This window comes from Gossypium arboreum, chromosome 6, assembly GCF_025698485.1.
Source record: "Gossypium arboreum isolate Shixiya-1 chromosome 6, ASM2569848v2, whole genome shotgun sequence".
Taxonomy (NCBI): domain Eukaryota; kingdom Viridiplantae; phylum Streptophyta; class Magnoliopsida; order Malvales; family Malvaceae; genus Gossypium; species Gossypium arboreum.
The window spans coordinates 135269415-135280325 of NC_069075.1; the positions used below are offsets into that span (position 1 = coordinate 135269415).

The 10911-nt window shown below is 34.9% G+C and overlaps 1 protein-coding gene across 1 annotated transcript; it reads left to right on the plus strand.

The window, feature by feature from the left end:
- The first annotated feature begins 354 nt into the window (after positions 1-354).
- Positions 355-4564, plus strand: LOC108484559 (pentatricopeptide repeat-containing protein At1g64580-like). The gene is made up of 4 exons (XM_017788380.2): positions 355-770; positions 872-2861; positions 3005-3087; positions 3921-4564. Exons 1-2 carry the CDS (start codon positions 717-719, stop codon positions 2756-2758), a joined length of 1941 nt encoding a protein of 646 aa, XP_017643869.1. The 5' UTR covers positions 355-716; the 3' UTR covers positions 2759-2861; positions 3005-3087; positions 3921-4564.
- The last annotated feature ends 6347 nt before the right edge of the window (positions 4565-10911 follow it).

Genomic DNA, 10911 nt, shown 5'->3' on the forward strand with positions numbered 1-10911 from the left:
TAGTTAAAGTGTATTTTTTTCTATTCAAAAATTAGTAAATTGATTTTTACACCTTATATTAAAAATTGGTCCTTTTGTTAAAAATTCATCTATTCTTATTATTAAAATTAGCCTCTATTTGTCAGAATGACACGTGTAATTATTTGATTATTTTGTTAATCACACCAGTCTTTAATAATAAAATTGATAAATTTTTAATAAAAGACTGACTTATAATTTAATTTAATGTAAAAAGATAAACTTAATTTGTGAGTAAAAAAGTAAAATGTAATTTAATTATTAGTACAAGGTCTATCAAATTTTATCCCTAAAAGAAAAGAAGCCCAAACCCATGTAATGGAAGGCCTGGCACCCATTTGCTCTTCTGAGTCTAAACTCAGCCACTAAACCCCCTTTTCGTGTTCCTTTTCCTTTTAATACATAAACCCTTGTCTTCTGTTTCAGTTCCACCGTTAAAAATGACCATTTCTTCTCTTCTCTTCTATTCCCCTTTCTTCTTTCTTCTTTGTTTCCGCTGCGAAAGGGTACCTACAAATATTTATTAAATGCAATTGTATCTCCCAAGTTCAAATTTTTTATTCAAACTTCCATGCCTTTTTGTTTATCTTCTGCAGTTACTTATTCATGTAGAGTTTGCAGAAAGTTTCGTGTTCTAGCTTGGTTTTCTACTTCATGTGCTCTAAATACAGTAGATTACTTCAAAGAAATCGATACCCATGTTTCCGACTATCCTGAATTACAACGGAGGATGCAGAGTTATGCTATCTCAGGTGACTTTAGCAATGCTTTCTCTACTCTAAATTTGATGAAAAACATTGATGGGAAACCAACTGTGTATGATTGTAATGCTTTGATGTACTTTTACTTGAAGTCTAAGAACGCGTGTTGGCAAGAGTTGGTTGAAATGTATACCGGGATGAAGAGATTTGGTCCTCCACCAGTTGCATCCACTTTTAATACCCTTCTTAATGGAATGTTACTTCTTGATGATCTGAAACATGCAATTTTTATTGTTGAAGAGATGTATAGAAATCATTTTGTGCCATCCTTTACTTCTTTATCAAAAACGTTGAAAATGGCTGTCAAAGTAGGGAATTTACTTGATGGTCTTGTTGTTTTTGAGCTCATGTTGAGGTATGATTATCACCCAACAGAACCAACTTTGAATAAATTTATTTTAATGCTTTGTGATGCTGGGATGGTTTCTGATGCATGTTTTGTGTTCTCTGTTCTTTTGAGAAAGAGTTATGTTTATAGTGTATATTGTTACAATCCTATTCTATGGGCTTTATGCAAGACCGGTCGAAGTTATACTGCTTTGCAATTGTTTTATTTGATGAAGAAGAAAGGGTTTGTTCATAATGTGTGTTCCTATACCGCTTTGATTTATGGGTTCTGTAGAGAAGGCCTGCAAGATAATGTTTTTCAATGGCTGGATTTCATGCAAAGTAATGGTTGTAAGCCTAATGTGATTACATACACGATAATTGTTAAGTTTCTTTTTGATAATGGGAAGTTTGAGGAGGCTATGGACTTCGTCAGTAAGATGGAAAGGGAAGGTTGTAACCCTGATCTGCTTACTTATAATGTCATTCTTCGTGAGCTTTGCCATAGAGATAGACTAGATGACATTTCTGAGTTAATTCAGGTGATGGATCAAAAAGGTCTTTCTCCGGATTCATATTCATATGCTGCTTTGTGTGGAGGCCTGCTCAAAATAGGAAAAGTCGGGGATGCATGTGAACTATTGCTTGATATATTTTCCAATGGAACTGCGGATGTTGCTGTCTATAATATTTACTTCCGATGTTTATGTCAAGAGAATAAATCAAGAGAAGCATTGTCTCAGTTGAAGCGCATGATGAAAGTTGGCTTTAAGCCAAACAATGTGTCATATAATACTATCTTGAGTGGTTTTTGTAAAGAAAAAAATATTAATGAGGCCTTGGAGCTTTTGTACCATTTTGAGTGGGATGTGAATGGGCCTGATGCGGTCACTTTCAATGCAATTTTGTCTACTGCATGCAGGCTAGGAAACTCTGCAATAATCCAAAGGATCTTGTATCATATGAGGTATGAAGACATGAAGCTTAATATTTTCAGTTTAACTTGTTTGGTTCGATATCTCTGCAGTAGTGGAAATTTTTCAGAGTGTTTGAAGTTAGTGGAGTCCATGATGTATAATAGTCCTACTCCACCTGTAGTCACCTTAAATATGCTGCTTCATAACCTTTGCAAGAACCGATTACTTGGAACTGCATACCGGATTTTCCAGAATTTAAGAAACACCAAGTGCCTTCCTGATGTGACTTCATACAACATTCTCATCCATGCTTCTATAAGAGAGCACAATCACCTTCTGGTTGGTCAACTGTTAGGGGAAATGAAGAGACAGGGACTGAAACCGGATGTTTTTACCTATGGTTCATTAATTAGTGGCCTGTGTAAAGAAGGGAAGATATCAGCTGCTCTCCAATTGTGGAATCAAATGCTAGAGAGGGGCCTTATTCCTAGTGTTGTAATTTTCAATACCCTATTACATGCAATATTTCAGAGAGGCAAGTTTTGGGACATCCTCTTGTTACTTAAAGCCATGGTAGTGCAGGGCTTTCAACCTGATGAGGTAACTCTAGGGATCCTTAGCCAAGCAGTTTCAAATGGTTCGATGAAGAGATTTCCTAAAGTCGCTAAAGTTCTAGATTGGGTGATAAGTAATGACTTTCAGAAAGAAACAGATCAAAAGACAATAGCTGGCTGATTTATTTAGTTTTTGAAGTTTCTTTTCATATGATTGCTTGAAGCGAATTATGGCTCGCTTGGTCTTTTCTAAGAACATTTATGAAGGTTCAAGCCTGAATCAGGTATGAAAAGTTCTTAATTAATGGCCAAAAGAAGATACTTTTTGTTGAATCTATGTGTTGATGTTTTTTCACCAGAGAAAAGACACGTAAATCATTAATATTGAGAATCAACCTCACATGTTTTCTCTTGTTCTCGTGTGCAGTTGAAGAGGGAAAGTCCTTGCTTTCGGGAGCATCGATCTTTTTTCCATCTAGAGCATCTCATGCCAAACATCTTAAATGGAGGGTAGGTGATGTGTGTGTATTCTTCTCTCTTTCTAATTCGTTCCCTTTGGCCACACCCCTTAATGTAATATTTACCCAAGGATCTCTTAACTCTCATGATATTACTCTCTTTTTTTCATTTTTTTTTTTTTGATAAATAGACTTTTATATATACTACCATTTTTTTAAAATTATGGTGAGAATGGAGTTGCTTAGGATTTAACCTTATATTATTCTTATTGGTAAATGTTAACTATACCTATCAAATCCTCCATATAGAGACTGATTCAAATTTGTTCTTATACTATTAAATGAATCAACTAAGACCCTATACTATTAAAAAAAATAAAATAAGGGCAAATTTTAACAGAGTTAATATTTTTAAAGCTTTTATGGTTCTGTAAATAAAATCTTCTGTTTGGAACAGAATTGCAAATGAAAAAAAATTTATGTTATTTTCTAAGCAATAAATGTTTGACTGTTAAATTTATTCTTATTTGATTTATTTTTACTAGTACGAGGATTGAATTGATCTATTTAATAGTAGAACTTATTTGAATCTGTCTTTATAATAGGTGGGCTTGACAGGTGCTTTCACCTTAGCAAAACAGTAGCCTTAATATTCTGCATTTCAAATAATATGCTTCAAATACAGTAGATGTCAGATGGCTGGCTTGATATGGAAAGAATTGACAACTTTATAACATGTTCTGTTTTGTAGAAAACTTCATCACTTCTTTTAGTATCTTTCTTGTTCTAGTAGGATTTTTAGCTATGAGAACTGATTCTACTTTATAGTATCCTATCTTACTAGAATATGATTTCGATTTTGAACATGGTTATGATGATGAACAGGAATCAGACCAGGGCATAAAACGGCAGAAGCTGAATTACCAACTCAAATCAGGGGTCTGATCTGGGATTGGATTGGACTAGCTTAGGGTCAAAACAGTACATACTGGTTGGTACGGCGGTTACTGGTAGGGAGCTGACTACCATGGTTTAGAAGTCAGAATCACCTTTGCGAATTGCGGTCTGTCAGCTAGTTAACCATGGCATCTCTTTTCCTTCTCCCATTTTACCTATCTATTGATTTCCCACAGAGTTTCTTTCATTCCTTAAGCTGAAGAGACGGCATGTGGGTTAGGGTTAATGCTAATGCTAATGATTTGCTTTATCATTGGTTGTACCATCTCTTTATATAAAAAATCAGAATAACTTAGCATGTGGGTTAGGGTTAATGCTAATGCTAATGATTTGCTTTATCATTGGTTGTACCATCTCTTTATATAAAAAATCAGAATAACTATCTGATTAGCATTTCTTGAATGTCCATGAATATATCATACATATTGTGTCGAAACCATTTTTTTTTTAAAAAAAAGAGGATCGACTTTAAAAACGAATTATGGAGTCGCCACCGATCCTTTTTTGAGGTGTAATCTGATCATCTTGAGGTTGATCATTTTAATAAAATATTTAATTTACTAAAACAATAATTTTAGGTCTACGAAAATTGAGAAAATGGGTTCGAAAGTCGGTTATGCATGGGGAAGGGTTAGCACCCTTGTAATGCCTAAAATTGGTACCAATTGATTATTTAATGTCCTATCATTGAAAATTTGGAAAAGATTCAAAATACGATTCCTTTAAAAAAGTATGAACAATTCGAAATGGATTTTAAGGTTCTCTCGCTCCAAAGAAATAAAAAACCACATCCAATATATTAGGACACGATACTTTAAGCCTCTAAAAATTGAGATCATCTCAAAATTTTCAAAACACGCAACGAACTCTTAAAATGATACTCCGCTATTTGGAAAAACGGAAAAACGGAAAAACGAAATCTAACACGTTAGGGCACGTTTTCTCGAATTTTCAAACACGAAACATTGCCTTATTTTGAAGAGTTTGCGAATAAATAATTGTGAAACCGGCTCAAAATATATTCACTTGATTTACTTGAAGGTAAAAACAATTGATATTGGGAGATAAATTAGAATTTTAAATCATGATGCCATAACAAGAAATAAATAAAACATAATCATAAACATGAAACAGTAATATGTGAATACTGAATTAAAAACCAAAGAAAAACACATGATACACAACAAAACATGAAAACTAGGAACTAATATAGCATAAAACAATTTAAAAACCATATGAACAATATACAAAGGGATAACATATGTTAGAATTTAAAATAGCTTATATGTATTAAAATTGATAATATATAAATAATTATTAATATATATATATATATATATATATATATATATATAATATGCAAGAAGAAATGCGAAATAAATAATACATAACATAATAACAAGTAAAACAAATTAATTTGACTAAGGATACATATATGAAAATGGAAAAAATGCATATACAAAGATACTAAAGTATTTAAAATATAAAAAAATAAAATAAAATAAGATCCCTAAGAGAACCAAATTATACATAAATAAATTTAAAAGAATATATAAATAATAAATTTAAGAGAAAATATTTACATGAAATAAAAGGAAGTCAATAATGTACACTTAGAGTAAAAAAAAAAAAAAAACTTAGTATAAGTTACACATACATGAAATAAAGAAAACTTAATATAAGCTAAGTATATAAATACAAAATAATATATGAGAGTATTTTGGAAAAAAAACAAATAAATATGCACATAAAAAAACAATATATTCTTCTTGTTAAAATAATATATACAAAATAAATATATCAATTTTGTTAAAAAAACTATATATTAAAACAATATATTCTTATTTTACAAAAAATGAATAAAGAACTTAACTGGAAGAAAAACAAAATTAAAGGGACAATTTATGAACAAAACGAACTATTTAAACAGAATTTTGAGCCAAAGTAAAATGCGCTCCAACGTTTGGGGTGTAAAAATGCGAATTAACCAAACCCCAAAACGGACTCTTTCAGCACGGACTAAGATGAACACTCGCGCAAATTCCTAGGACAATTTAAAAGAATTAAAGAAACTATGGAAAGGGCTCAATCGAACACTAGTGCAAAAGGGGAGGACTGGCCACGAAATTACCCATTCAAGGTAAAATGCGTGGACCCAGCCTGGCAAATGGGTCAACACGCTCCCCCCCCACCCCACCCCACCCCACCCCACCCCAAATGTTGTTTCACTTCTATCAATTAAACCATTTTTATATTTAAAGAACATTTTAACTTTTTGTTCTTTTAAAAAAAAAACCTTAAAACCTCTTATTCCTTCCCCTATTCGACCGACGCCACCTCTGTCAAAGACCCACGCGTTATGGCCGCCGGTGACGCAAGCACAACCCTGGTACGGTCCTTCCCCTCCCTTTTATACCTCGTATTTGTGTTGAATTCGAATAAAAATAAAATAAAAGGGAAAAAGAGAATGGAAACGACAATGAACCTTTGGAATGCACTCTTCTACTTTTTGATTTTTGTATATTCTTGTTGAATATATATTCTCTGGTAATTTTTGAATCTGTGTTCTATTGCTCTTCTATTTGTCTCTGGAAAAAAAAAACAGAACCCCCTTTTTACAATGAAAAATTGAAGGTTTTTATAGCCAAAAACCATACATTTTCTACCTATTTCTTTGCTCTAATTGCAGGTGTTGTGATGTCGTGGAGGAGTGCACGATCGTGGGGCATGGATCGCTGAGCTAGGGTCGTGTGTGGGAGTGCTTAGGCGTGCGTGGGAAGCGATCGTGGGGCTCTGGCCAAGCTGCTTTCAGAACCCTTAGTGTTGCTGGAATTTTGTGTTATTGGCTTAGGCCATTTGGGCCAGTTAAGGAGTTGGGCCACTACAATTTGGGCTTGTTTAATTTTGAGATTGGTTTCTTTTTTTGGTTTTAATTATTTTTGCTTTTATGTGTGTATGGGCTATAATTGGGTATTTGGGCCGGGCAAAAATCGGGTTTTACAGCTGCCCCTCTTTGCTCGTTGTCGTGTAACGAGAATGAAGCAAAGACCACAAAAAGGTCAATTTTGCCCGGTCTTACCACATCTCAACCTCTCTATGCCCACTTCTTCAAGTAGCCCCATTCCAACCCACTGCATCTTCAGGGGTATAGAAATTGTGCTTTTAATCCACTCCACATCCTCAGTCTGCTCCATTGCGACTTCGGAAAGATAAAATTTGTAATTTTGAGCCTGCTCCGCTACATCTTCAGGGAGATAAGACTTATCACTTCAACCTGCTCCACTGCAAACTTCAGGGAGATAAGGTTTGCTATGATCTGTTTGTTTAGCTTCAATCTGTTCCATTACAACTTCAGGGAAATAAGATTCGCTATCTTCAGTTTGCTCCACTACTGTTTAGGGGGTTAAGGCTCGTATCTTCAACCTGCTCTCTTACTACCTCAAAGAGATAAGGCCGGTAGCTAAAATCTGCAACTTTAGGAAGATAAGACTTGTGGCTAAAATCTGCTCCATAGCTGATACATGGAGATAAGACTCGCCATTCCTGATCTGCTCCATAGCCGATACATGGAGATAAGATCTGTAATTTTCAGTCTGCTTCCTGCAACTTCAGGAAGATGAGACTTGTGGCTAAAATCTGCTCCATAGCCGATACTTGGAGATAAGACTCGCCATTTCTAATCAGCTCCACAGCCGATACATGGAGATAAGATCTGTAATTTTCAGTCTGCTTCCTGCAACTTCAGGAAGATAAGACTTGGGGCTAAAATCTGCTCCATAACCGATACATGGAGATAAGACTTGCCATTTCTGATCTGCTCCACAGCCGATACATGGAGATAAGATCTGTAATTTTCGATCTGCTTCCTACAACTTCAGGAAGATAAGACTTGTGGCTAAAATCTGCTCCATAGCCGATACATGGAGATAAGATCTGTAATTTTCAGTCTGCTTCCTATAACTTCAGGAAGATAAGACTTGCATCTTCAACAATGTCGCTACACTGTCCTCTGGAGAACATGCCCTATAAACTCGGTTTCATATGCCTATGTTTATGCCAAATGATTAAGATGCCATGATCAAAATGAATCAGATGCCCCTAATCAAATGCGCTATGAATGATATGAATGTAAAAATGTCATGAGAATGATTCATTTTTTAAAAGCTTAAAGTATCATCATTCGTTATTCATCAGAGTTTTATCACTGTCGTATTACGCTGCCTTTTTGCTCAACTAGCATTTCCAACGAAAACCCACAGAAACAACCCATTTTGCTCAACTGACTTGCCCCACTGTAGTTTCAAAGTCTCTTCCACTGTACCTTTTAGGACATAAAGTTTATACTTCCCACTGCAACTTCAGGGGAGTAATCATTTGATTTTTCCTATCCATCCTGCTGTAACTCAGAGGTATAGGATTTTCATCATCTTCAATCAATTTAATTTGTTACACCATTCCCTGGGTGTAATGAATAGATGCATATACCTGATATCTGCATGAATACAGAATACCATTTTCTTTTTCTCGAGAATAATTCCATTACTCGTTCTTTTCCGGGATTATAACACCAATGTAATTTTCCTTTTTGCTCAACCAATGTCTTTGATAGAAAACCTAAGGAGATAATTTCAATTTGGGCTTAAATATTTCCAACCCTTAAGCTTAGTGAGTTTTAAACAATAGGCCCGTTTCAAGCTCTTGTATTATTTAGAAACTTCCAGAGTAAAATGCGAAACTCCTTTTATGAAAGTATTATTAGTCCACTAATCATTATTTCAATGCAAAATACCTGAAAAAGATCATAACAACGGACCAGAAACATAGCTCGAAGCAAGTAATTTAACTGAGGATGGCAAATGCAATTAAGAATTAAATTTATTGAGATGTATCTTAAAAAGAATAAGATAATCAAAGATATCAAATCCAAAATAGGTAAAATAGAAAACTAAGTGCCCAGATATCGCAGCTTGAGCTTCTCTATACTAACTTCTTGAGGACCACTTGGAGCTCAATCCATATTGAGGGGATCCGGAGCACTTTGTCGATGCCCCCAGACGTAGCATACTTCTTCATTATTAATTTAGGCATAGTAAGACTACTGTATACCCCACTTTGATCCAAATTTGAGCCGCCCTTTTCGAGTTTTCAACTCAAATCCCCTTTGGCCTCAAGGCGCCCTTTGTGGGTTTTCGCCTTGGCCTCTCCTATTTTCCTTTTCTTTTTCTTGTGTTTTTCCTTTTTTGAAACTACTAATTGTGACTAAATCTGAATTCACCAGATTGGGCAGGTTTTTGTCATCCGTCTCGGTCAATATCAATGCTTCTCTAGGAAGGCTTTCTTTACTACATAAGGTCCTTCCCAATTTGGGATCCACTTTCCTCTGAAGTCCTTTGTATAGAAATCTTCAATGCCAAGTCCCTCTCGTGGAATTCTCTAGGACAATCCTTTCTGTCATAAGCTCGCATCATTCGTTTTTAGTATGTTTTGACCATGACGGGTAACTTTCAACCTCTTCTCTTCAATTAAGTTCATTGAATCCTTCCGCTTCATCCAATTCTTGACTCAATCGAAGCTTGGAGATAAGGAATCTCAATTTCAATACCGTTTTTATCCCATAAACCAATGAGCAATGTGTTGCCCTAGCAAAGATCCTGGTTAACATTCCATAAGCATAGAGGGTAAATGATAACTTCTTTATGCCAATCCTTACAAGTCTCGGTCACCTTTCACTATAATTTTCGTTTTATTGTTTTTCTTTTTTTTTTGTACTTTTATTTTCCTTTTTGGCTGCTTTTGCTGCACTGTGATATAGTACCTGATCTTTGGATAGACTGCAAGATTTTGACATTGTGCAATTGTGTTATCTTTTCTGACATTACTTGTTAGCACATTTTTTTGAAATTTTATGACTATCAACCTTGTAATATTGGCATATGAAGCGACCTTCACCCTTTTCATGAAATCATTGACGACTACCAAGATAAATCAATGTATATTAGACGTGAATAACCTGATAAAATCTATGCCCTACATAGAGAAAATCTTATGAAGAAATGAATAAGGCACATGAATCTTGTCTCACTAAATAGCTGGTGCAATCCCCTTCCATGGTGGATCAACAGTACCCAGACCTCATGATTAGCGTGGCTACCGTGAAGCTATTAACATGTGTCCGTCTGACATCATATAGACATTTTTTATCGTCCACAGGTCTTAATATCTCGAGTATATCTTGACATGATCACGCGAAAACCTCCTTCTTGGAATAGCTCAATGAAGATTCGCTTTGTCTTTGTGGTGAGCTAGGCTTCGACCTCCACCTCTTTCCTAGGCTCGTAATGTCCACTGACCCTTTATAGAGTAGGATCTGTTTTTTATCCTACTCTATCATTCCTAACAAATCAGGAGATAAGTTACAATCTCTGTCACCTTCAAAGTCTTGAGACCCGCTTAAACACATATTTCACCCCAAAAGGGAGTCAGTTACAGCGTTGCTCATATCGTTGATATCTGGGAACCTATTGTAGGTACAAAGGCATATTTCCAAAGAATAAATGATTCTAAGGATGATTATTGATATCGTATGACCATGAATGAAGAATAAAACAATATTTAAAAGGCAATCCAAAAAACAAAAGAATATATAAAGAATGAAAGAATATTTGCTCAAAAAGAATGTATTTTATTGAAATAAAAATTTTGGACACAAGCCTATTTCACAAAAGGATTCTTATTGCTTTTAGGTTTAAAGCAACAAGTGTGTTTTGAATATTACTCTAGATTAGCTCTAAAAATACGGGGATCTCTTCCACAGTCCCATTGTTCAAAACACTCCCAAGTATACAAAGGTTTGGAAACCTTTATTCCCCGATTCCCTCTTCAGATATGTCATTCAGATTTCCCAATATGATTCTGATAC

Excerpts from the sequence above, each read along its gene's own strand:
- LOC108484559 (XM_017788380.2), top strand. The coding sequence starts at position 717 with ATGTTTCCGACTATCCTGAATTACAACGGAGGATGCAGAGTTATGCTA. Across the intron at positions 771-871 it reads GCAGAGTTATGCTATCTCAG|TCTAAGAACGCGTGTTGGCA; the intron begins GTGACTTTAGCA and ends TTTTACTTGAAG.